We start from the raw sequence: 27,848 nt of genomic DNA, 5'->3' as shown, positions 1-27,848 counted from the left end.
GGCACTTTCCTGTGTAGCGGGTAAAAATGGTCTGTTACTTTTCACTCTGTCTTCTAGCCATTGTTTCTAATGAAACTCTTCTTAATTTAGTGGAAAATGGGGAATTCAGAAAGCCAATACAGTCTTCAGGGATCAAAAAATCATGCTGCTGCTACAGCTGGTGCCAAGCAGAAGCCCTGCTCTCTGAAAATTCGCAGCATTCATGCTAAAGATGAGAAGTCTTGCTCTATGCATGGATGGGGACATACCAGTAGCGGCTCAAACTACAAATCGAGGTCCCTCGCCAGAAGCTGCCTTTCGCACTTCAAGAGTAGTCAGCCTTATTCATCTAGACTCGGTGACACTGTGGTGAAGGTCTCTAAAAGCAATGCCCATGCCAAACACCGGACAAATGTCTCAGGGGACTACTGCCAAGGAAATAACACGGTGTTTTTGCCTGAGAACGGTTTCCACTATATTGGCCTTCAAGCTGAAAGTAATCATGCTGCCTCTCGAGAATGCAATGGACACATTTTAAATTGCTACGGAAAGAATGAGAGTCTTGCATCAGCCTCCCCATCAGAGGACAGGAGGAGTCCGAAAGTTCTCATTAAAACACTGGGGAAGCTGGATGGTTGCTTGAGGGTTGAGTTCCACAACAGCAGCAACAGCAAGGTGCCAACCGAGGAGTCGAGTGGACCGGTCCAGTTGCTGAGGTATTCGCCTGCCTTGGAATCTAAGCCGAATAACCTGCTCGACGTCAGGAGGAACTCCAGTGCAGACTGTTCTTCAAGTCATCGTCTGTCACCTACTGATTCAAGGCTTCGATCTAGTAAAGGAAGCTCTCTTAGCTCCGAGTCTTCATGGTATGACTCTCTCTGGGGAAATGCTGGGGATATCAATGAGTTGGATGGTCCATATTTGACCAGGAGCACACCAGATACCAGCATTCATGCCAGTTTCCCGGCAAGTGACAACAAGAAGTCCTTCAACCAAAGTTCATCTCTTTCCTCACTCCGAGATCTCTATAAGGATACAAATTTGGAAAGCACCCCTCCACCTAGGATCAGGCTGTCTGATGAGTATATTGACACTCATGGTAGCCTAAGCAACCGTGTCTCATTTGCCTCAGACATTGATGTTCCCTCTAGGGTAGAGCAGGGAAGTCCTGCACATTACTCCTCCTACACACTCCCATGCAGAAAGTCCAAGCCCCTCAGTGAGGATGCATCCAAGAAGGATACATTAAAAAACCGAATGCGACGCATCAGTGACTGGACAGGAAGTCTCTCGAGGAAGAAAAGGAAGCTGCAGGTATGTACAAACCCCAGCCTAAGTGCCTGAAAGCTGGTTTGTAGATTCCTCTTACAAATGTAGTGATTGCATCATGTTTTGTCTTTCTCGCAGGATAATTACTTGCTAATCTCATTTGGTAATTTGCAGAATTCTGAAAAGTATTGCATCCCTGGAGCTGTCTGAAATGTCAACAGCAAAAAAAGATATATGTTTGTGTGTGCAAATTTTACTTTCCCATTTTGTCACCTTCTTAGCTAACTCCAATCTCTGCAGCCTAATCTCTCAGTGAATTAGCTTTTGAAATCATTGCATTACTTACAAAGTGACTTGGAGTTTTTAAGCCTTCTCTTTATTTGAGCTATGTAAATATAACCTAGATATCATATATATGCTGTGAATCAGCATACATTATCTAAAGAGTGTGGAAGGAGTGGTAGGAGGAGGATGTTACAAGTATCTTTGCAGGTATTCCCTTATTTGTATTATTGGCTTCATCACTCGCTTTGGTTTCATGGTTGGTCCATCTCTAGCAAGGCAAGCAACTGTAGAGTATCAACCAGAGCTGCTGGTTCTGCCTCCACCTGCTATGAAGGCATTACATGGAACACCCTCCTCCTTCCTGTGTGTCAGCTTAGTTCACCAGATGGAAAAGCTTGAGTTGCCATCTGGCTCGCCGGGAGATGGTGGTGTGAAGAAGGAGATGGGAGGAAGGGCAAGAGGGAGGGAAAGGATGTTTCTTTAGAAGAATTTAAGGCTTATCCCATTAATAAGAATTTAGGATGCTTGTGGTCAGGAATGAAATTCTCATCTCTATCTGTAGGCCCCAGAATCGGCTCTTTAAATGTCAGAATGTGTCTGGACTTCTGTGTGTGCGTTCACAAACTGAGATGGAGGGCAGAGATTGTTTTTGGTTTTGGTTTGGATTTTTTTTTTTAATCTTCCCTAGTGTTTCTCATATAGGAACAGTCACTGTGCTTCTCTGAATGAGGGATCTGCTCCCTTTCAGCAACATGGGGTGCTGGCCACTTCAGAATTGAGCAGAGAGTGAAGGGAACCCCATAACACATGCTTTCTGTGGCATGTAGAGCAAACGCTGTCTCCCCTGTTGGAAATTCAGACAGGTATCATGCTTAACAGACATCTGTCATGGCAATGTAAAATTCTGATGGACCCTTAGGTGCGGAAATGAGGTCAGCATAAGGTTTGCCAGCATAAATCCTAGGTAAGTGCTACAGAACTGGGAAAATGAAAATGAAAGCCGTTTGTTTGGATCACTTCTTTTGTGAGTTGGTGCTTGTGTATTTTATCAGATGCTGTCTTTTCACCTTCTTACTCAGCTGTGAATGGGAAGGCAGAAAATCCGAAATCAGTGAAGAGCCTCACCACCTTGTGCCAGGATTCTTCACTGGTTTCAACATCTGTAGCTGTTCTGGATTTTTACAGACAGGCTTTACATATGTTCTCTGCATCCCAGACCTTTGCTATGTATTACTTAGTTATGACATTTTCAGAATGGTATTTGTGGTGCACGATTCATAGCTGTTTTGAATTCACTGTGCAGTGAACTGACTTCAGACACAGCAAGGAAATTTGGCTGGCAAGATTGCATCGAGCTTGAATCTGATTCTGGTAGAAGGAAATTGGCCCTAGCTCAAAAAATGGTGATTTCTTAGAAAAAGGCATAGGAAATAGTTAGTCATTGATTTTTATCAGACAAGTATCCAGCCACAGGAAGGATAAGAGAGGTAGCGAATGCTTTATGATTTTGCCTTCCTCATGAGGCTTGGTCAGCTCCTTTCTGCCTTGCACGCTTTGAGTAACCTGCCATCTCTCCTGGGGGTTGCTGTGTTGTCGTTTGGTAACGATTATACTCTCACCGGGTCCTTGGCTTAATGTAGAGGTACTGTGCGCAGTTACGATCTGTCAGATGGTGAGTCCCTGTTTGTAGGACTGCTCGTTGCGGCAATTGTAGCCTTCGTGCTTTGGTCTGAACAACGTGTCCCTTCCTCAGTACATTACTAATAACTGATTGTGAGTCACTTGGGCTGACTGGAGGTGGAAGCTGGACTATTTCCGTATAAGTAGGCCTGAGCGCTGATGCTGGCTGGGTGGATAGGTCCCTCCAGCTGCCCCAGTGGAAACAAGTCAGCCAGCCTCCTGCTTCACGGGGGTGCAGGACCAGGAGGCATAGTCTTGGGATATTGAGGCCAGTCCCTTGCCACTAGAAAGGCAGTGGAGTTTAATCCCCTTTGTGAACAAATTGCAGCTTAAAATCAGGTGGGCTTTTCCCCAGCTTGAAGGCTGTTTCCAAACCCTCTTATTCTGACGCCTGCTAATTTGCAGAGTAAATGTAGTCGTGGCCAGTTTGTTCTGATGCCAGTATTGTCCTCTACATTAGTTATCCTTCCCTATTATTTAATCTGTTATGATTTATTTAAAGGGAGAAATGGTATATTTTCTCGGCCCGTGTTTGTGGGGCTATGCAGACTCTCTTTGGTCTCCTGTCTTAAGATAGGAAGTCTGTTTCCTTTTCAATCTGGCACGCTTCCTCTGCACCTGTTTCAAATCATCCATAAACAGAATTGGATATAGGATATTCCAGAGGATCCCTTGGCTGTGCCCTGTCCAGTGACTTGGATGTTTTCTTATGTCTGACTTGATCTGCTATATCCTGGAATTGAGTTTGCCTTTCTAATAATGATCTTGCATCAAGACTTGCAGTCATTCTGTGCCATGACCCAGCTTTCATTGCACGAGGGTGTCCTAACATGGTCCCTCAATGCATCACTGGTACTCTACTGCATGGCACGTCCTCATTTAGTTTAATCCTTGCTGAAACAACATTGGGGAGGTGCTGTATCACCATACACAGTGTGTGAGCAGCAAGGTATATGTGATGCATGTGAGACCTGTGGACAGAATTTAGGCAGACTTGTTGCACAGTCAGCCGCTGCTGAAGGTGATGGTGTAAGGTCAGTGTGCAACTGTATAACATGGAGAAAATGAACAAACGCTGTGTAAAATGAAAATCCAGCCACCAGAAACGGCTGCTACAAATAGGTTCTTCAGTGAAGTAAATAGCTTCTTTATGGGAACTGTTTCTGAATTTTCCTGACTTTATAAGCCAGAGCCCCGAAATGTGGTGTAAAGAGAATTTAAAAGAAAAGTACGTTGAGGCAACTTCTTTATTTGGCTTGAAAACTGGTATTAGATTCTACTTTCAGCTGGGGTCCTAATGAATTTAGCAGGCTGCATTGTTTCCTGCGCTGTTCTTTACAGCTAATTATTACATGTGTCACTTTGTCTAATTGGTGCCTTAGTTAGCCACTTTATCTTTTGCATTATCTATAACTATTCCAGGGTATATCTCAGACATTGAGAGATGTGCTTGAATGCAGCTTAGCAGAAACAGTGGTAGTTTTCTATCGCTGCTAGATGCAACAGAGAGAAAATGACCAGAAAGTCGCCTGGCAGGGAAACCACCAGCAGCAGCAATTTGGGTCAGACCTTTTCAGCGGTGACCAGATACTGTTACAGTGACAGCCTCCCTGAGGACCAGTAGAGACTGTGTCACTCTGCCAATTCTGTTCTTTAAAAAAGATAACATACAAGTGATGTTGTCATGGTGAAGTGTATATATACGTTTTGGAATCTGTGTCCGTTTACTCTGGTACTTCCTCATTTCTACCCTTTCTGTGTGCATGGAGAAAACATAGGATGTGGTTAGTGGCTGTTCATGGACAGGCTGCACATGGACGTGGGACAGTACATCCCACCCTTTTCATTGATGCTTGTTGTTCCAGTAGGGGCCCTTCACAGCAGACACCTTCTTAGGTATGCATCTCATGTTGGTTTTCTTACTAGTGCTTTGGGACTGAAAGAAATACAAATTCTTAATAGACTGTATGTTAATGTTTTCTAGAGGATAGTGGCAGTTCCTGAAGAATAGTCAAACAATGAAAATACGGGATTTTGGCACACATGTACAGTGACAGTAATTAAAAAGAGGGTGGAGAAAACTTCCAGTTTCCCACCAAACTGCAGATGGCTGACATAGTTGTACGATCCATGTTGTACGGTCGCTTTGCGGGCATAAACAAATTTTACACGCATGATTATTTCCCTGTGCCTCCCCCCCCACCCCACCCCCAATTTCCCTCCCTTTACCATACAAAAAGCAAAACTGTTGATGTTTAGGGAGTTACTCTTGGAGAATGCTGATTAACACTCTGCAGTAAGATTTGAGGAAGGCGCTCCATTACCAGGAGAATTGGATCCTTGTTGCCAGAGTGATCTGAAAAGCCAGACTCAAACTTCAATGTACCATAAGAGAACGTGGGTTTCAGTTCGAGTTGGCTTTTTGCAAGACCACAACCGGCAGTGTCCTGCTGCTTGAGAAGTGTCTTGTCTGGTGACGCTTGGGAGGGCATGCAATCCCACTGTTGCTCTTGTCTGCGCACTGGAGGTCCCAATGCTATCAAAACACGGCACAGCTTTTCCACTGCAGTTTTAAAGAGCATCACATAGGAAGCAAAGGAACAAAAAAGTAGTTGCTTTCAAAGCTGCTGGTGAGAGAGGCTCGCAGGAGACCAAGGTTTATTTACTTTATTCATGTGCAGAAGTTTTGAGCAAATAAATGCTTTTAGAGAGGCAGTCTAAACTTGAAAGTATAATAGCTTTATTATTACTGAGGGTAATAGCTTCACTTCTTGAATTGCTTATAGCCATCTATTCTTTTCCCTCACACTTTTACTGCAAAAGGCAGCAGGTTTTGTGTGTTGTATGTTCTTAAATCTTGGTTGCTTTTAAATAGCATCAGCAACGCTTTAGTTGGGAAGACAATAAATAGCTTCTTACGATGGATGGTGTGGTTCTCGACAGTGAAGTTGGTCCAAGGAGCTCTGTCTTGGGTAGTACGAAAATCCCTGTTCGTCACTGGAGCCTGGGATAGTTGGGAGCAGTCAGCACATTACAGGGAAAGGCTTAAGAAAGGCCCAGTCTGCCAACAAGGTCCCATGTCGACAAGCAGTGGCAAGAAATTGGCCTACATTAGCATCCATATCACAAGACAAAGTTGAAGTCATACCATCAGGCCTGAGTACTTCAAATAAAATTGGCCAGCCCTCTCAATACAAGGGGCGAAGTTGCACAACGCAATCAGGAGAAAGGCCCGTCGGTGCTTGATGAGACAGTCAAGCTCCCAGGGGGTTTCCATCAAGTCAGAAAATACACACCTCTGCAGTCTGGAGACTGGATTCGTGCCAGTCAGCAAGCACGTCTTTCTTTTTTTAAATCGCATCTTCTGCTAGATTAGATTTTTGTCAATTGGTCAATACTAACAAGCTTAAAATATTCTCGACTTTTGACCTTTTTTGTGTTGGTTAAGCACAGTTTATATGACAAATAGAAAGTGGAGGTAAAATCAGCCTAGCTGTGCTGAAGCTAAATGTAGCTGCCTCACACAAAGGGAGGGTCACCAAAGTATTGAAAACCCTGTAATAATAAAGAAACTTGTTGTGACACTGTTCCTGCTTGTACTCAAACAGGCGTGTAAGCGGTGGTGCCTGGGTTTCAGCTGGAGGATGTGGTTGTCTCCTGGAGTCCATCAGGTTTCAGCCAGTAGAAGGCCCCCAGTAGTTACTAGTGAATTTGGAGATTACTCGCAGGTGTTTGAGTTACCAAAGCTCGCAGACTTAGTGGTTAGGGTTTAATGGGGTTCTGCTGAGAAAACCGTGAGTGGTGGCACCAACGGTGTCAGTGGCTGCCGAGGCAAAGCCTGTGATGTAATGGTGAAAAGAGGTGGCCCTTGATGAAGGAACTGGCTGTGGCTAAACATTAAACAAATTTAAATGCCAGATGAGGTGTGTCTTTTCATCGTGGCTCTGGTGACTGATTGCTGGCAACTTCCTTTTTTGCACAGGAGCCAAAATGTAAAGATGGGAGCGAATACTTTGACAGCAGAATGGACAACTTCACCACGGACATGCTGGCACCGTCGCAGCTCTCCGCTTTGCTGTGGTCACCTGGCTCCAGCCATGTCCTGTCCCAGAGAAGTGAGTCCACCAACGCTGTCAGCAGTGATGCCCTGAGGCAGAACATTTATGAAAACTTCATGCGGGAGCTGGAGATGAGCAGGACGAACCTGGAGAACACAGAGACCTCGTCGGAAACCGAGGACTCCAGTGGCGAGTCCCTCAGCTCCTTGGAGCAGCTGGATTTGTTGTATGAGAAAGAGCAAGGAGTGGTGCGCAAGGCAGGGTGGCTGTTCTTCAAACCCCTGGTGACCCTGCAGAAGGAGAAGAAGCTGGAGTTGGTCACACGGCGAAAGTGGAAGCAGTACTGGGTCACGCTCAAAGGTAAGCCACCGTGTTGCTCCTTCGGCTTGGTGGCAGCAGTTGTTTCCATTGTGTCTCAGCAACTTTTCATGCATGCTGGTTTCTGCTAGCAGGTTTGGGGGATCAGAAATTCATGCCTAACTTTACACAGTCTACCCACGCACTTAAAGTGGGGCATGTGCCCAAGCAGCCCACTAAATTGAGGTGGTGCTCATGTGTTTGGTATTGCATATGCAGCCTTGCGTTTCGTACCGTAGCGGGAATTGTTTTGTCTGACTTCCCAGTTTCTGTACTCACACAGAATTGGGGGTTTAGAAAATGCTTTTGGGTGTTTGGAGGTCAAAGACCAAATTGAACCAAAACTGAGAAAAATACAGAAGTTACACCTCTATATCAGGGGAATTAAAAATTTAAGGATCAGGAGAAGTCCCCAGTGCCCGATTCCCTGTCACAGGCACGCAGTTCCTTGGGCTCTGCTATGAGGTTTACTTAAAGTTGGGGTAAGTTAATGTAAAAATGTTCAGTTCCTTTCCAGTGCTTCAGGTGGCAATATAACAAAGAGGTGAACTCCCCATGGTAGAGCATTTACACAAAAAAGTGTGCAATTCAGGGCAGAGGAGGCTGAAGCAGCAGCAGGGGAAGCCCTGCAGTGCCTGAGGCTTACCTGCCATGGACCACTCCCAGGGCTTGCCAGTCTCCCTCCTTTCCCTGGATGGGCTTTCACCTTGCCAGCTCCCTGCAATACCAACCGCTCCTGGCTTTCAGCATGCCCACCTTCCCATCTCCCCCAGCTGCTCCTGCTGTGAAACAGCCCCGTGGGAAGGCAATCCACTTAAAAGGGGCTGCTGCTAGTGGGGTGCGGTGTGATTGCTGTGCTCAGCGCTGCGCTTGCTGTGCGTGTTGATGGCTCAGAATAATAGAGCAGGTAGGTGTGCCGCAAGAAGTGTACGGGTGTCAGCAAGTGTGAGAAGGAAAATAACATCTATTGTGGGGAGGAAGAGGAATTTAATGGGTGAGTTCATAGGCTGCTTTTTTTAAATTTGAATTGCATCCAAAGGATTTGCCTTTCAGTAAATATAATGCTAAGTTAATGAGTAAGGAAATGATCAAACTTAATAATTTCCTAGCATATCTGGGACTGGAGGAGAGAAAATAACAACTTTCCCACAGGTTGCCCTTTTCAAAATTCTGCATGGGTGTAGACCTGAAGAAAAATGAACAGCAAACAGCAAGTGCTGGGAATGTTGTCCTTGATAGTGCTGATTTAAAAGAAGCAAACTGGCAAGAATGTAGCAATTCTGCCTAATAATTCAGAGACCTGTTGTCAAGGAAGCAAAATGTAGGCAGTCTTAACAGTTTAAGTCACTTATCCTGATCATCAGATAGCATGATTCATGCTTACAAGCCATGTATACAAAGGGAAAAACAATATTTGAATGCCGTCCTCTTATTGTATACGTTTGCGTTATGGACTATGAATATGAGTCTGATCTGCCTCTTCTAAAATTCAAGTAATTTCTAAACAATCCTATCAAAACTCTAAACTGAAGTACATTACATACTAGTAGTTCATACATTTCTGGGATAACAAAGCTCTGAGAAGGAATTTAGGTGCTTCATGTTCGGTTCTTTGCTATAAAATTGGCTTATTGGTGACCTTGAACAAGTCACGTCCCTTCTTGCTACCTGAATTTCCCCAGCTATAAAAAAGGAATAATAAAATTCGTTGTAAAAAGCTTTATTAACTTCTGACATTATAAGAAGTATTAGATACAACACTTTTTTACTTTGGATGGGTGATATGGCTGCATTCATGGTGCAGAATCTCTTCAGCTTTGTTAGCTGTTTTAAATATACATTCCTCATTTCCTTGATCTCATACCTTTATTGAGCTGTAGAGACTTTTGATGCCAAATTAAACTTGCCTGTCTGGATATCAAGGCGTAGTTCTGTTTTCATAATATGCTATATCAAGATCAAGGCACTTGCTTTGGTTCTTCTTATACAGGGTTTTGAATAAATCTGTATTTAATTTGTTTTGAAGTTTAAATAGCCAAGATATTTAAAAATATGACTTAAAATAGGCACATATGCAAATGGAGAACAGCATGTTTCTTTGCACTCTGTTGAGATGTGTTTAATTATACATATGCAGAAGGCTTATAACCATCTGGTTACCTGCCAGACTTCAAAGTATACATGTCCTGAGGCCTCTGCTCTGCTTTCAGGGCCACCAAGACCTGGGCTTGAATAGTAACACTTTAACAAGAGGAACTCTCTTTTCCATCTGTCCTGTCTGATTAGTTTGTTTTAACGAGGGAAATTGCCTTCCCATTGCCCTCCCCCTTCAGTTCAAGTTTTGATTAAAATACTGGGACGATAATCAGTCCCAGTGGGTCTGTCAGAGTTTATGAAACTAGCTGCTTCCAGGGATCGCTTGGCTTGACCTGAAGAAATACCTGGGGTGCCGTACACCTAAGCACACACGCATGCCCTTCAAAATTTTTTATTTATGTACATACAAACTGTCAGGATAAAAAATGACGTATCTTTAGTTACCTTTTTCATAACACATAGGGGAAATATGGGAGTTCAAAACAGAACTTAATTTGCACTTCCCTAAAATGCAGAAGTGGAAGTGGTTGTACAGTCCTGCTACTGCTGCTGAATACAAGAGGGGACTTGGTTTTGTTGATTTAGTTTGCTCTGTTACGTTGAAATGATGACAGAAGTATCATGCCTGATGTACAGAGTGCAACAAACCATATCCTTCTTTTCCAATTGCAGAGATCTCCAAGTGTTTCTGTGTCATAATGAAAATCAAGGGAGGGCTGCTAAGGGGAAAGGATAGCACCAACTCTGTAGGATTTGCGCTTACCCTAAATATTCTGCCAGAGACGCTGGACAGTGATAGGAAAAGGTGCACAGTGATAGGAAAGTGATAGGAAAATAGAGGCATTTCTATTTATTGGATTCCTTCCTTTGAAAACTTTTCAGTCATCAGAAGATTTGGTCAGTAACCTCTGATATATATCTCCCTTTTTCTTGTAACTGTTGTACATTCATTGGCACTGGAGAATGTGATGAAATCCATCTGATGGATCTCACTTTTCCTACACTTTAGATTTCAGCTGTATGAGGACCAGTATATTCCACCACTTTTCACAGCAAATGTGCCCCATAAACTTTAATAGGCCCATCCTTCCCATTTACCAGATGGAAGAATCCTAAAAACCTTGATTTTGGTTCTGATTTCAGATTTGACCTTTGAGGAACTCCCCTCAAATTTACATGACTTTGGATGATGTGTCTGGGATTTTTAATACAGCATTAAGTGTAAATGTTAGAGAAGTGCTAAAATAAGGTTAACTTTTTACCTAACTATTTTAAAAGCATCCACAAGGGAAACATTGCTATTTTGCAGGTTTTGCAACATCCCCTTCATACGTACTTCCTAGGCATATTTGTGTGTGCTTACGTACACCCAGTGTGTCACACAGAGAAACACCAACAGCCTGAAAATCAGCAAGTCAACCCAAAATCTCAGTTTTGGTGGTGCCCTGTGTTGTGGTGCCTCTGTGACTTGAAGGAAAAACAACAACAAAAAACGGACTAGAGAGAGAACAATGCTGTAGCCCTAGCAAATTTAATCCTTATATTGGCCGAGTTTCAAGCCCTCTCCTGAGTATGTATAGGGGTTACAGCAGTAATATATTAATAGATTACTAGGCCCTAAGGGACCACTGTGATCATTTAGTCTGACTTGCTATGTAATGCGGCCATAGGTCTTCTCTGAATTTATTCCTGAATGAATTTGAGCATGTCTTTTGGAGAGGGGCTCGCCTTGCTGCAGAATCCACCACCAGCCTCAGATTTTTCTAACTGCTTAGGTTATTCTCAGTCTTCAAAATGTATTTATAGTAAATGGTCTTAGTTCTTCCAGGTTAAACATCCAGCCATAGTATAGTGTTAATTTGTCTTCCAAATTAAAAAAAACAAAACAAAACAACCCATACCAAATTCACTATTATTAAACTGCCATTTCCCAGAGGTGAAAGTGAGGTTTATTTGCTTATTTTCTTTCAATGCACAACTAGCCTAAGAAATTCTTGAGAAAGACGGGATAGTTTTAAACTAGATTATTTCAGTAATGCAGTTCAGTCTGTGACCCCTTGGACAGGCAAATCGGTGCATCTCAGAGGACAGTGGATTGTGACATGCGGCAGGAATGGCAGGGGTGGAGGGGACAGGCCCTTCTTAAGCCAGCTTCACTGCCAAAGGCAACATGGCAACGTAGTTGTACTGCTGGGGACTGGGATCAAGTCTCTTCTGCTGTCCTCCAGAAGTAATTCCTCTTGTTATACTCAGGATCGTCATCATCAGGGATGAAGTTTGTTTTCTGGATGCAAGTCTTGTACCTTACATGTTATACTATCTGTGAGACTGAACATGCTCAAACTCAACCCCTTTAAACCGTTTTAAATTATTCAGCTTGTGTGCATTGTCTAAGTCCACAATTTGCAGATTCAAGGAAATCCAGTTTAAATTTGAGAAGTTTATTCACTAAGCATGTTGTCTGAAGGCAAAAGTTTCTGCAAATCTTTTCAACAAATACAAAGATTTCTTAGGTGGCTGTTATGAAATAGTTGGTTCAATTTAATAAAGAAACACAAAAGCTGACTTGACTAAGCAGGAATTAATCTTTTCTACATGCTTTAACATTTTAATAGGCTGAGTTTATTCATGGAATCACAGAATGGTTTGGGTTAGAAGGGGCCTTTAAAGATCATCTAGTCCAACTCCCCTGCCATGGGCAGGGACATCTTTCACCAGATCAGGTTGCTCAAATGCCATCCAACCTGGCCTTGAACACTTCCATATTGAGGTACCCTGTTTTGGTTTTGTGGTTTTGTGTGTGGTGGTTTTTTTTTGTTTTTGTTTTTTTGTTTTTTTTTAAGTCTATGAGTGTTCGTTTTGTCCCTATTAGATGTCTGTTCCAACTTTTCATTGGCGAATACATCATTAATTTTGCCTGTTTTCTAGTTTAGAGGGTCTTCCTTTTTTTTCTCTGTTTCAAAAGAGGGGCAGAACTGATGTTCCCTGTCATTGAAGGATATCTCAATCACAAAAGCATTAATATATGAGAACTCAAATGTGAGATCCAGAACTTACTTTCTCCTTATGCTTTTCGTCCCTCTGAACTGCAAAGGTTGTACTCTGCTGTTTTATGACACCTATGGAAGGAACTCCATGGAGCAGAGCAGTTTGCCTCGATACGCCCTCTTTGCAGAAGACAGTATAGTACAGTCTGTTCCAGAACATCCCAAGAAGGAAAACGTGTTCTGTCTCAGCAATTCTTTTGGAGATGTCTACCTATTTCAGGTAACAATATGCGTACGTAATTTTGTGGTTGTTTGCATTTTAGGATGTGTTTGTGAGTATGCACATGCATGTATATGATTGTATATACACATACATACACATCATGCTTGTGCCTTTGACTTAAAAATAGTAGTATAGTTACACTATTATCCTATACTATTATAATATTGATTTAGGTGTGTGGCATGACTTCGGGTATATGATATTACATGAGTTGGCTCAGTTAATCATGGTTCAGAAATAAAAAGAACAGATCACAAATCTGCAAGACACTTTTGGTACCTAGTGGTTACAAGCTTCTAGAAAATCAGCTTTATTATAATTTTTTTTCACATCTATTAGCGTTTCACCCTTACAGAATGATGGGCTCAGCCCTGAATCTGCTGGCCTCAAACAGAGTTTGCTTGAGCAAGATGTTCAAAAAAGAAGGCTAAAAATAATCTGAAGATCTTGGCTGCTTAACTGCACCACTGGAAATGTTAATAAAGAACGCTGTTATGTGGAACTGCCTGTATAAAAACATGTTGATTCATAGGCACACTTGTAAATATCTCCAGAGTCACTTTGTGCAGATGTATTCTCTTTACCTTGCTGTCCTCTCTCCACTAACTTGGCATATTTTAAACAAGCAAACACCTCTCCTCAGGCCTTACATGTAAAATCATCTCTTGCTGTGTTACCTGCAGAAGAGAGGAGGTTTATCTTTGAAACCTGTTGATTTTTACCTTAATTAATTGGAGGGATGAAGGATGCAAGTCACATCTTTCCCACAGCTTGTGGGGCTCTGTTGTGCTTGCGGAGCCCTCAGACCTTGCAGATCTAAGAAGCAGAAGCTGAAGGTTGGAGGCAGGTCATGACAGAGTGCAGGAAAAGCTCACGGTTTCTTTATTTGCACAGTTTTAAAGATAAAACCTTATTTCACTGGTTTTAAGATAAAGTGCCTAAGATCTCAGTGAACCCGTCAAGCACTTCATGTCCTAGAGCTGCCAATTTTTAGAATTTTTTTTCCTCTTGTCTGTGCTCATAATGTTGCACCATTGATTTATTTCACAGGCGACAAGCCAGACGGATCTGGAAAACTGGGTTACTGCCATACATTCAGCCTGTGCTTCCCTCTTTGCGAAGAAGCTTGGGAAAGAGGACACCATTAGGCTGCTGAAAAATCAAACCAAGAGTCTCTTCCAGAAGATTGACATGGATAGCAAGATGAAAAAGATGGCAGAGTTGCAGCTCTCAGTTGTTAGTGATCCAAAAAACAGGAAGGCCATAGAGAATCAGGTACTGGAAACAATATTTTCACAGGAGCATATTTATCATTATTTCTTGCTTTGGGCTCTAACTGTCAGTGCTTTCTAGGTCTGAGAGTAATTGTCTTGGGGACAGCTGGCGCAGTAGTGGTAATTACTGCCAGGTTTCTACAGCAATCCAGAGCAGCACAGGAGGTAGGCTCCTCAAAGCTGAGGATCAGACCAATCTGTTTTATGAGCACAAAACTATTTCTTTTCTCTTCTGGAAAAATGTAGTTAATTTTCACTGGTTTATGATATACTTAGCTGTTAATAATATCTAGCTGCTACATAGCATGCCACAGAACATACAGTACGATCTGTGAATAATTTAATTTATTAGTGAATGGCAGTAGAGATTTAAGAATAGGTACTTAGCAATACTGTTCTGCACCTCCAGACAGGGTGTGAAGAGTACTTTATCCAAATAAAATTGGAGGAAGGACTGAGGCAGACAAAACCATGTGCTTCAGTTGAAATTTAGCCATGACTAGAAGGCCAGGATCCATTAGGCTTCTTAAAAAGTCCCGTAGGAGTCTAAATGAGAACAACAAGTAAAGACTGGCATTTTCCGTCCTAGGTGGAAAAGCACTGCCATGAGCACCACTGGCAGCCACTGGAGCATTATACCAGTATCAATTCAAAGAAAAGGGGGACACTTAGTCACTAACAGCACTTCTTGTAACATTCTCTGGTTGCGTGGTGGGAATTTTTTGTCTCAGTATAAGCCCAGGCCCATTGCTGCTTAGCTTGGGAGAGCTGACATACTACACGCAAGATCTTTGCCCATGACTGGAGCAGACAAAATGCTTGCATCCAAACTTGTGTCCAGGCTAATTTTGTTTCATTGCAGCAAGAGATGAGCTGAGTCATCAGTTGCCTCCCCCTGCAAATCTGAGTATGGCTTCTGAACACCTGATGTGTTATTCTGATCACGTTTTCAAATTATGGTGGTAGAAATGCCTGAATCGTGGCTAAAGCAGCAGCTTAGTGCTGAGGAAAATTCACCACTAAGATTTGGTTTTAAAACAAAAACCAGAACAACCCCCCCAAAATTTAGTGTTCAGGGTGTGTATGTACCAAGCCGTGCCTAAGACAAAAGGTCTGGGCAGACTGTTGAGCAGCTAGAACTGTTCTTCAGTGAAAATGGTCACCTTATTGTCTGTACGGTGATGCACAGACATCAAGCCTTACTCTGCTCTCACTTCCAGCACGTGAACCAGGAATCGCTCCATAAGATACCTTATGGAAGTACATCTTGAGGTGTTGACATCTTGCCCATGTCCCCGGTTTTGCAGGCAGCAGCTGGAAAAACATGCTTTAATTAGACATGCTTAGTGTTCAGGCAAAGGCTTCACTACCCAGGGCCTCTCATGTACTAAACTTGTCTAGCAGTTTAGCCTAATAGGTCTGTGGACTGAGGTTGCTGTATCTTTTATTTTATTAGGCCATTAACAGAAGACATCTGATAATTTGAATTCATTGACAGGTATTTGAGAGCCCATCCCTACCTGCCTTTCCAGTCAGAGTAGCTATTGCTCTGTCATTACTTTAGGCTGTACATTATGGCCTGTTGAGTAGCAACTGAAGTTTATTTCCTTTGATCCAATACAGCATAATTATGTTTCTTTGGTTAGTGGAACACTTTTAGTTTCCTAAATTTGATGCTTATAATATTTCAGATTCTTACTCTACTGGTTTGAACTTGACAAAGGGCAGGCTGGCTGGTACTGACTTCACTGTCAAGCTCCTGTAGCACGCTTCAGTCTGAAGCTATATGAGCAGAGTTCAATAAGTATGCAGGTTTGTGTAGGGATTTGTGGTGCAGATGTTCATGAGCCCTTTAAGTGCTCAGAAGTTCATAATTGATTTCGAAGTCACTTTATTTCATGGTCCAGAGACTAGTGAGGTGAATGGAGGAGGAAAAACGTTAAGCATCCTTTTATTGCAGTAGGTTTTGAGACCTAGAAGAGTATACAGATTTCTAGAGATGTCTAGTGCTTGTAACGTGTGGTGCACTGAGGAAAAATCCTGATGTATATTACCTTAATTTACCCCTTCCCCCATTAGATACTGATGCTAGTTTGTCTAGAGTCCACTGAAGAGTATTAATGATGCTCTCTTAATATCTGCTAATGAGATATTCTGTCCTTGAACAACTGCCGTTGTTTTCCAGCTCAGTCCCTGGAAGAAGTTGGCTGTGTTCTGCTAGAACTGAAATCCATCACTAGGGCTGCAGAAGATTTATTCCTGTTAATCTTCTGTCTATGAATGTCTCAAAACATTGAATGAGGGCAAACCAGTGAGACAACGAGTGAGATGGATCATGTGCAAACATCCACTAGTTAGCAAACAATAAACTTATAATGAGCCTTTTCTCCAGTCTTGATCCCTTTGATCTCTATAAAATCTCTCCTTACAACTGCTGAAGGTTTATTGGCAAAGTCACTTCAGAGAAAAGTCAATAGATAACTGGGTTTCCTAATCTTTTGATTTAATGTCTCAGAGATGGGCTTTTGCAAAGGAAAAAAAAAATCTTGATGTAATTAGTAAACAAGAATTCTTAATATACTTAGTAAGCTAACAGTTTTGAAAAAAACATTATTCCTGAGGGAGAAGTTTGCATGTATGTAGCTCAGTTGTTTAGTAACTGTGGTTGTTTAGTTGTCTTTTGCCCACTTTGAGTAACAAGAGGAATATAAATTCTGGGTTTGATTTTGTGTAAATTTGGTGGTGTTTTCAATCATGTGGCAGTTATGATTCCTCCATGCTGAAGTATATTGTATTGCCAATACTGTCGTTTATAAGCATGCCCTACATCCTGTGCTGGAAAACTTCACTGGTGATATATTTTGGGAAGTCAATGGAAGTAGTGTGGTTGACTTCAGAGGGACCACGGTGGTTTTTTATGTAGAAGGCACAGTCTTAATTTCTTTCCACTAGGGAATTCTCCTGGAAACTGTGATTTCTAAATCCTTTCTCCTTTTCCTTCCTCTTCCTCAGAAAAGCAACCACCCAACCTCAGCTTTCTGTTTTCTTTCACATCTGTATTGATTTAAAACCAATACTTCTCTGCTGAAGACTTAGTAATTCACAGGGTTTTACAAGCAAGCAAAACCTTTTATTGTTTCACAGTTACCATCACCAGAAAGGCAGTTGCAGTAAGGAAACCTGGACTTCTAAAATTGCTATAGGTATTTTAATGTACATACATGTTTCTTTTTGGTGTCCAGCAAATGGACTGGAGAAGCTCATCTGATACTATATTTTAAATATGGTGGATTTGCAGGCTAGCAATTGATAAAGCTAGTGCTAAACAGAAGAAATGCAAACAAAAAAATGACAAGGAAATATTGGTTTTCTAGAGAAATGATTGTTTTAGATACTTGATGCTATCGAACTGGTTGAGAAATGTGTTCAGCCTTGCAACCTAAATCAGGGATTCTCTCTATCTGGGTTTACTGGTCCAATAATAATAATAGACTTAGTAACTGTTTAAGAGAAAATGGCAGCCCTTCACAAAGCTATTGGTATTGTGGGGCAGTTTAGAAGAGATCAGTGAAGCATCTGTGAGAGCAGTGTACCTAGAGCAACCAGTCCCAGTAGGCCACTGGTGGCATGGCTGGAAATCCCAGCTCTGCACATACTACCTGCAGCCACGTGTGTTTATATTACTGTATGCAATAAATATGTTGTGGGTGGTGGTATTCCCCCAGGGTGTAACTTCTCCCCTAAACCAAAGAGAATTAGGATGAAAGGTAGCAAGTTTGAAAATCCCCTGGCGCCGAGACGAATTTCAAAGCCTGTGGAGTCACAGTCTTTAAAAAAATGTTAGTTTTCCTAGCTGTTTAACCTGCTAGAGAAATCACAGTGTTTGCTGTGAATATGGAGCCCTGTCTAACTGCTACTGAAGTTAGTGAAAGGGATTATTAGCATTTATTCAAAGGTCTTTTAACAGAATATTGCACATTAAGTCAAAAGCGAGGCTGTCTGTGCCTGTAGAACTGGTTTAATGTGTTGGAAAATATACCTCACAGTGAGGGCACTGCAGCTCTGGGTGTACTTCTTTATGTACTTGGTACATAAATCTATTGTGTTGTGTCATTTTAGAACAATAATATGAATAATAGTTTCTTGAAAGCATTCTGGGCTTTTCTCTTCAAATTTTAATATATTGGTATAATCATGTTTTCCAAGCTATTCAGAGGTTTCTCATGTGATTCATATTTTTTGTGCACATGATACTTAACTTACTTATCAGATGGGTTGCGAACGTAGGTATTTACTTGCAGGCACTGAAATGATGAGGCATTAATGAGAAGAACAGGCACATGCTTGGAGATGATTTTTATGGAAGTTTTCATGTGTGTCCTCCAACTAAAAGTAGTTTATCTGTTGCCATAAAAATCAAAATAAGGGCATCAGTAAGGTGGTGTCCTGTTTACTCTGGGTAGTCATTAAATCCATTAGTACCTTTCTTCCCTTCACTGCCGTGGTCTTTGGTTTTTACACAGAGTGTAACTTCATTCCTTTTTGTGTTTAAAATGTACCTGACACTTTCTCTTTTCTCTGACATTTATAAGAATGTGACTGGAGTAGTTTGGGGGATCTTATTCTTCAGGCTCCCCAAAGCCCACGTTTCATGTCTTCATTTTCTTTAAACCGTCTGATGAAATATTGTCTGACATTCTGATGAAAACTCCATTAACAACACTCAAAGAGAATCTTTTCAGGGAACTTTGCTAGCACTTGCCAGTTTTGCTGTATACAAATTCAGTGTGAATCACAATATACAGTTACTTTTCTTTCTTCCATATCCTCCTAAACTAGAAAACAATATCTAAACTTGTTTTAACAGATCTTCAGTTTGGGTGGTCTTTGAACTGGCTAGAGCAGAGCTCTGCTTTCTGAGAGATTCAGTACTATTTCTTTTCGGGTGTCACTCTTCAGTGGAGGATGGTCCCTGTCTACATCATTAGCAAAATCCTTCTCTGTTGGTAGTAGCTGGTCACTAAGGAATGAAGTGAGTAGGCAGCCAGGAAAGTTAAGGAAGGTCATCTCCATTCTCCTCACCACTATAATTACTGTTTTGTAGATGGGTGAATTTCCATCTTTGTTTCACAGAGACTGAGTGTAAAATAATGAATAAACTGTTACTGAATGTGGAATTGCATAGCATTATCTCATACGATGAAGCTCGTGGGGGAGCCTGTGCAGGAAGGGCTGGTCTTCTAGTTTTTGGGGAGGGGCAGCTGGATAATAAGATTCAGTGGCTTTCTTAATTACATCCCTAGCTATAGACATACATGTGGTACTGCCAATTTCAATCAGATTATTGACAAGAATGTAAATTAGGTACATGTGGGTACACTTTTGTGCTACCAGTGGTATTGGGAATAAGATTTCCTCTGTCTGTTTTGGTTAGAAATTATGAAAACTCTGTCCTTCCAAAACAAGCAGAAAGATGGCATTTATTGTAAAAAAAGCTGTTGTTGTCATGTTATTCCAGGAAGTTTTCTTAACCGTTTTTAAGTCACTAGGCAGAATGAAAAATAAAGGGTATTGCTAATTGCACATCGTCGTCGTTGTACTCTATTATGTTCCCTTTTTTATTTCTTTGAGCTAAAAGTTACCACAGTATCTCTGTAGTGTCCTTTAAAGTAATGGAATTTCTGGGAGAGTGATGTTTTTTCTTCTTCAAATTCTCTTTAGGAAGTAATGACAATAAAAATCTTTTCCTTGTCCCCAGAAACCAAGTGACTCATTTATCCAGATGGGTACAATATGCATTGTGTCTGAGAACCAGGGACTGGAATGCAAAGAGTTTGGTGTTGTTTGTAATGTGGTTGAAAAGCTGTTCATATAAAACAGCAGCAGAAGTTTCTTTTAAATCCATAGAGTTCCCTACATCAGCTTGCAGAGACACTTTCCATCTGGGAAGAAGATGTTGCATAGGGGAAAACTTCTGAATTTTTTACTGCTATAGATAGTGAATTGTGTCAGCGAGGAGCTCATGTTTCTATATGGTATAAGAACTGTTAGCAAATCCAATCAGTTTTAGAGGCTTAAGCTCTGACAGAAGGCCCTCCTCCCTGTGCAGCTTTTCCTTTGTGCTACCTTAACTAAGTGCAAAGTGGAAAACTGGTATTTTATTACCAGTTGAGCTGTCCAGGAAGTTTCTTCCATCCTTCCACAAGGTCCTTGAAGTATTGCTACTTCGAGTTGATATGGTGTCATTTCTGGCACTGCTTTCCACCATTTGCATACTGGTTTGGGGTTTATTACACTGAGCTCTTCTGACTTTATACAGAACAGGTATTTGAAAATGAGACAGTCCTTCCCCAGCCCCCAAAAAGACACTGTTTGCACCGTACTATAAGAAGAGCGAGGAGCCAGGGACCATCCCTGAACAACACTGCTGGCACTGCTTTCGCTGGGACTGCCGGGGCCCTCCCTTTTACAGTCTGCAAACCCTAGGCATGTTCTTGTGGAGGTGGGGGTGCCACTAGAAACGTCACCTGCAGAGAGGACTGTATAGCACGTAGGAACTGTGGATCCGCATGTCACCTGCTGGAAAACACTGGTCTGTATCGTCTGGTCTGAACGTATTTACCTCTTGCCTTTCCCAGGCTCCCACTTTAGAGTTTACCTACAGAAAACCTAAACGGAGTTATTGAATTAACAGAGACCTGCTTTCGAGAATCTTCCTTTAGCTCATATGTTTGTGTAATTTAAAACGTAATTAATTTACAATTGTTTCCTAGTGTCTGAATAGATTTTTCACTAACCTGGAGGAGAATTGGCTATTTATGTTCTGAAAATTATCATTACTGCTAAAGTACTGCCAAAAGTACCATGCTGATGTTCCTTTGTATGTTAACTCTTAAAAACTCATTCCTGAACTAGGTCTCTGATGCAAAAGCTTCTCCGCTCACTTAGCATTCCCCACGTAATTACTGTCTTGTCCCTGCACCAGGCTTCCTTGCATGAGTTCTCCTGGTGGCCCAAGCTAAATAATTCATGGCCCTAATTCTTAAGGCTTCCCACGTTTTACTCCTTTCTATCTCTCTGCCACAGCCTCCTTTTTCTCTCTACCTTACAGAGATCCTATTAGACTGAACACATTTATTTGGGTGGCCCCTCCTTGCCTTTCTCCCAGGTGCTCTTATACGACCACTAAATCCAGAAATCCTTGCCTAACGTTTGGCTCTACTGAGAATGACATCCTCCCTTTCCTCTAGGAAAAGCCTTTAATGCTTTTCCTAGAAATTCACATGGAAGTTTTGAAACAGTCACTCAGAGAGGATGTTTTTTGGATGCCTTGGGTGCTGTAGCCGGCGGTGCAGGCAAGCGCAACAACAGCTGAGCAGGTCGTGCAAGGAGTGTTTCACGTGTGTGTGCTTGTTTTGGCGTGCCTCACGTCGGGCCATATCTCTTATCTCTTTGCAGACTCGCTTCGTGCTGCTGTTGGCCTTTGTCACCCATTCTTGCTCTCACAGCTGTCTGGTGCATCCATTTTTTCTCCTTTGCTTTCGAGCAGATTTCAAAAGGGCCGTTTTGTCTGTGCGTGATGAAGTTAATCCTTGAGCCGTCTTTCGGGCAGTCCTCCCACGTGGGGCAGAGATTTGCCTCGCACAACAGCAGAATACGGATTGCAGCAGCTAGTCTGCAGGCTGTAAATTAACTTCATGGACCAGGTCATACTGCGCTTTGAAGTTGTTGCTTTTTCATTTGTGTGCTTCCCCATTTAGTCTTCAAGAATATAAATCTTTAGGAAGAATTATCATAGTTTAAAAGGCTTAGACAAATAGCAGCTGGTATTGGTTCGTGGTCTCCAATTGGTTCCAGACATCCCTGTTTTTGATAAGACTACAAGACAATTCCAGAAATTCCCTGCCTACAGCTTTTGCTAATGCCATTAAATGTAACATCGTGATTACGGATGCTTTTGGAGCTGATTAGCTAGCATCCTGCGTGACTGATAAACACCGTAATTTAATTATTTCTTCAGAATGTCCTCATGTTGTACCCCACTCCCCCTTCTTAGATTATCTTTATTTTAAAATACATCTAGTAGAAATGTTTAATGGGGATTTTGAAGAAGGCCTCAGAAACACAAGGATGCCTGTGTTCATCTCGTGCTCAATGGGGACAGGATAGTCCACTCAGCAGTGCCCAGAACAAGCCTTGCTCTGTTCCCGAGCTATTCAGAGTTGGCTTGGCTCTGTACCCATGGAGGTGTCATCCCAAAGGGAAAGACTTTACCTGAGCTTGTAGCTTTCGGCTTTGTGAAAAGCTGACATCCATGTTTTCATTCTGGTTGAGTGTCGACACAGAGAAAGAGCTCATCACAAACCCTCCTATTGGAGTTGTCCCATGCGTAAAGTACTGGCAAGCAGAAAAATGCTCTGTGAGGAGTGTCTGAGAGCACAAAGAATGCAAAGTAAAGGGCAATGATCAAACAAACCCAAGAAAAAAATGGTTATTCTTTCTGGGGCACAAAGGATGCATGTTTTGAATGTCTGTGGTGAGAGATTAGATGAGGCGTCTTCGTTATGTGTATATCTCTGTCCTTTTCTCTGGATTTTTGTGAATTGCTCTCATGATGAGCTTTTGTAAATTCTATCTTTTGCTTTTAATAGTCATTCCTTGAAAGATTTTTTTTTAAGTGTACTGTAAATTATAATTTTGCATTTGCAGATGTACAAGATGGTATATTGTCTTCCCTTTATTCACCCTCCCTGCCAAATAAGATTACCTCTTACTCCCAGACGTATAGCCATAACTGATGCCACAGTTTGTGAGCACATGTGTAAGGAAGCCAGAATAGGTAATGTCTCAGTTGTAGTACAAGCCTCAGCACCATTTTGTTAACAGGGCCTTTTTCACCCTTTCATTGCTCACTTCTTCATTGTTGAAAGTAAGAGGCAAGAGTCTTGTTTAGTTCTTGTGATATTTGGCAGCATAATAAGGAAACTGAAACTTTGCTTCTAGATGAGCCTGCGGGTCATAGTTCACCTGAGATTTTTATTATATTTATCAGCCTGTTTTCTGAGTCACAGGGGTGCTTGTCCCAACCTTGGCTAATCTCAATGTAAGGTGATAATGTCCTGTATGCACAGGGACAGGCAGGGCATGCCGGTGAAAGGTATGAAGTCAATGCATGTTAGACACAACGTGATGAACTTTCTCCAGAGCCCTAAACCACCTGTTGAACAACCAACATGCAGTGATTGGAGCTGACATTGAAAGATAAGCATTGTCGGGGGATTTTAACGATCTTCAGTACATGAACTTAAGTGTACGTTAACATAACGGACATGCCTTTTCTGCTTTCCCATGTGTGAATGTGCCTACTCTATTAAACACAGCTGCCTTTTTATTTGTACTATTTATCGGTATTAATGTATATTGTAGACTGTGGGGCAGATTTATAGCTGCAACTACCAATCTGTAAGTTGGGGAAATGAAAAGCAAAATTTGACTTTTGTGCCATGCATAAGAATATGTGTTTGTGTGTGAGTGTATATCTACACAGATGCTTAAAATCTGTCATCTGAGACTTGATTCAGAACTTTGTCTAGTAAATACTTGAATCTCTTCACTTTCCTAATTTTACATTGAAACTGGATTAAGGTGTCTGTTACATCTGCATGTACCTGTGTTAGATATGTTTAAAAATGACATGGAGGGTACGTATACGTTCTTGCTTTTGGTCCAGTGATTTGTATTGGGCATATATAGCTCATTTTTGCAGTTTGCCTGAGCATGTCTTAACCTGCTAGTCAGACAAAGAACCGCACATGCTTGTGTTGCCAATATTGTCTCCTGTTTACAGATAGAGAGGCCCTACGACGATAGTAAAGAATGAGTAGGACCTATCAGTGTAGCTACTTCACTTTGCGTAGTGCATTATTGTAGCTATGCAGCTTTGCTTTCAGCCAGCCAGCTATACAATCTAAGGTCATAAAAATGAAGGAAACAAAACTTAATTTCCAGAAAAGAGAGAGAGAAGGGGGTGGGGGGGACGGGACAGGGGGAAAGCCTTCGTGAACCACAGGGTTGTGTTTTTATGTAACTGCTTTTGTGGCTATCAAACTACCCGAAGTTCATGGTATGTTCATCTTGTCAGTATGCATTTAAGACCACCAGCTTTGTTTTATTTCAAGCCATCTTTTGGGTTGATGTAACACAATATGACTGAATGTGTTTTGGCAGGGAATAACTAATCTAATCCATATACCACCAGATGAAAGTAATTTACTATGGGTTTGTGGAAGAGCTCGAATTTTCAGTGCAGCCCACAAAGATGTTTTTCGCCTTTTAATTGTCCCTTTTTATATCTAAACAGATCCAGCAATGGGAACAGAACCTGGAAAAATTTAACATGGACCTTTTCCGAATGCGATGTTACCTAGCCAGTTTGCAAGGTGGGGAGCTCCCAAACCCAAAGAGCCTTTTGGCTGCTGCCAGTCGTCCTTCAAAATTGGCACTGGGGCGGCTCGGCATTTTCTCCGTCTCATCCTTCCATGCACTGGTAAGTCTGAATGCACTTTTCATGGGTGCATTACACAAAGCCATCATTAATATTGCACTTAGATGTGGAATTGTGCTGGGATAATACATGGCTGCACCCACAGGCATTGGCTCAGACAGCCCTGTTCCCTTCTCACCCTTTCTGCTTTTCCTTGACTGCAACAAAAAAAAAAAATTTTCTTCTGCAGACACAGACTTTGAAACCATGAGGATATGGCCATGACTTTTTTTTTGGCCCCTGAGGACTCCAGAATTGGGTACTTCTGACCTATATCTAAAAAAGAAACAAACCAAAATATTCTTCAGATGTACATGAGTCATTGTGTTGCAATTTTGTCACAGCGACTTCACCTCCACTGAGTTCAGAGTTTAAAGTGTATAGGAGCTAAAGTCACTTAGAGTGAAAAGAGCCTACCACTGAAATTTCCAAAAGTGATTCAGGTCCCTCTGGGCTGAGGTGATCTTTTTTGGAGGTCCCAGACGGCTCTATTTTTCAGAAACAGTTTGATACCTTCCTGAAGAGGAAGTATTTTTAGAATAGGCTAAAACTAGAAAGAATCTGAAATTTGAAGTCACTTTTTAAGAACTGTGGCCTGTGTTTGCAAAGAAGAATGAGGGAGGTCCTCAGCTGCTGTAAGCTGTTGTCACCCTGTCGGCTTTCAGTGGAGTACGGCAGTAGCAGGTTCGCCTCTGCTCTTTAACCTTGGCAGAGCTGTGAGGCGGATCTTGGCAGAGAGGGGTGGACCACATCGGCTGCATGAGAAGTCAGTCTGAATAGTAGTTCTGAAAGTCCCGTCAGGGAATGTGTTTCTCTCTGCCGCTGTTTTTATCTGTGTGGTTTATGTTGTTGCTTGTTAATAACTCAATGCCATAGCACGTTTATCTCCGATGTTTGGCAATTTTGAGAGTCTTTCTTCCTCTAGCAATTTCATATCTCAATGATAGGTTATCATTCTTCTTTGGAGTCTTTTCATTAACTTCTTTTGTTGTACAGAGCAATATTTTCTCAGTTCCTCCCTTCCTATGACCTTCTAATTTTGCCTCATGACAAAAAAGTCACACTATCGCACCACTGGAATACCAAAACGAGCATCACCACTGAAAGTTTAAAACACTGTCCTTGCACCTTGGCATATTACATTGAGGTGGACTGAAGTAACTCTCATTTGATGCCTCAAGTTGAAATAACTGTCAATATGTTGCTTTTACGAAAGTGATATAGGAAGGCCTGTCTCTGTGTTTAAATAGATCTGCTCCAGGGATGAAGCTGCTCTCAGGAAACGTACCCTATCTCTGTCACAAAGAGTCCGAAACAAGAAGGGTTTATTTTCTTCGCTAAAAGGACTGGACACATTGGCAAGAAAAGGAAAAGAAAAGCGACCTTCCATAACTCAGGTAGATCTTATTTGCTGGAGATAGCATAGAAGGGCTTGTTGCTGGGGCTCATCCTGCGAGGTACCGTTGGTGCACGGGGTAGGAGACGTCTGTCCATCAAATTTGCATTCGTAGTTTCAGTAGACATGGCAGACTTGCAACGGGACCATCACTTGTGAAGAGTATATATCTAATTTTGTGTTTCTTTGTGATAAATAGGATTGGTGAATGAGGCATTTTGACCCAGTGGGTTAGTTTATTATCAGCAGCACGAGACCATCAGGTTTGAATTTGTAACAAAACTTGCCTTCTGGCACGTTGCAAACTGTTTGGAAGTAGGATTTCTTTGGAGATAACTTGTATGCACAGTCCTTAACACAGTGTTGCACTGGCTTATGACTGGGACTCTGAAGTACTATTGCAATTTAATGTAGAGTAACACAGGTGAGTCTTCGAGGGAAAAAGAGGGGAGACTGCTGCAAAGACAGCCATCTGGCACAGCCTCTCAAAGCAACATGCCCTGCTTGGAAGTACATTTTAGCCAAGAGGAGAAGACTGCTGTCACGCAGGAGGGCAGCTGTAGGTGCAGACGGCTGACTAATAAAGCCATGCCAGTTTACACCAGCGGAAGGCTTGGCGCAGGTTTGATGTGCTGGGGCCGGCCGGCCCCGGGGAGAGGGGCTGTGCTTGTGCGTGCCCCCGCTGAAAGGCTGCGTTACTGCTAGTGAAGCGACAGCATCTCACAGGGTCATTTTCTCTTTGTGAAACTAATGGCCCATGCACGCATTTAGTGTAAACCCCACACTTCAGGAGTCTCTATTTTCTCAATAAAAACACAATTAAATGCGAAACAAAAGTTCGCTGCCTTCTCCCTGACAAAAAGGTAAACAACAGCAGAGACGTTTCCTTGACGGTGAGGCAGGAGGCGTAGAGGTGAACCCACACTCAGAACATTACTGTCTTCACTAGCCTTTGCCATGTCTGCTGTTTCTCCTGCAGAGCAGTATTTTGTGCATTGTTCATTAGGTGACTTTGCTCCTGCTGTTCCCTGGCCCTTGTATTTTGATTTTATTAGTCAAAAATCTATGATCAGCACTTGGAAATTGGCTGTTCTTGCATGTCTGGTAATCTGCTTGTGGAATATTTAAACAAGCCTATCTGTACGCATACTGCAATAGTCCCAGAGCTGATGCAACAGATTTAATGTTGCAAAATAGCACGTCAGGATTTTCTGGTCTAGTGGTTTGTATTTTTAACAGGTAAATATTTATCTATGTGTTACACTGGGATTAAGCTTCTTCGGGTGACTGTTACGCATTTTAGCATATCGATCGAGATGTGTTTACATGGTGAAATTGGGTAAGAATAAAACTCAAGTCTGTCTTATGGAAGAGGGAGCTGAAGGAGAAATTTCTCCAGGTCATCCTTTTTACATAATTTCCCCTGTGTTCCCCAGCAGGTGAGGCTGGTCTGCAAGTCCTGCACCTCTATTTCTTTATTAATAAGAGCCCTGAGGGAAGGGATGTTATGCCCCTTAGCTTCGTTCCCAGTGGAGCTGATGCCTCACACTGTCTTAACTGGGTAATATGTCCTCCCGTATGCTTTATAGCCCGTGAAGGGGATTCTGCAGAGCTCAGGGACAGGGAATCTTATTTTCGTG

The 27,848-nt window shown here is 42.1% G+C and overlaps 1 protein-coding gene across 2 annotated transcripts in view; it reads left to right on the top strand.

The window, feature by feature from the left end:
• Nucleotides 1-27,848, top strand: part of TIAM2 (TIAM Rac1 associated GEF 2) — a 143,138-nt gene that overhangs the window by 51,355 nt on the left and 63,935 nt on the right. For both annotated transcript variants that reach the window (XM_072856060.1, XM_072856059.1), the window contains exons 3-8: nt 91-1,293; nt 7,196-7,631; nt 12,820-12,992; nt 14,046-14,270; nt 24,630-24,815; nt 26,063-26,209. In XM_072856060.1, coding sequence (XP_072712161.1) covers nt 97-1,293; nt 7,196-7,631; nt 12,820-12,992; nt 14,046-14,270; nt 24,630-24,815; nt 26,063-26,209 — 2,364 coding nt within the window. In that variant the 5' untranslated portion in view covers nt 91-96. The remainder of the gene's footprint in view (nt 1-90; nt 1,294-7,195; nt 7,632-12,819; nt 12,993-14,045; nt 14,271-24,629; nt 24,816-26,062; nt 26,210-27,848) is intronic.

The sequence above is a fragment of the Ciconia boyciana genome, chromosome 3 (genome assembly GCF_034638445.1).
Source record: "Ciconia boyciana chromosome 3, ASM3463844v1, whole genome shotgun sequence".
Taxonomy (NCBI): domain Eukaryota; kingdom Metazoa; phylum Chordata; class Aves; order Ciconiiformes; family Ciconiidae; genus Ciconia; species Ciconia boyciana.
Note: the sequence above shows the minus strand (reverse complement) of the source record. Positions and strands in the feature narration are given on the sequence as shown.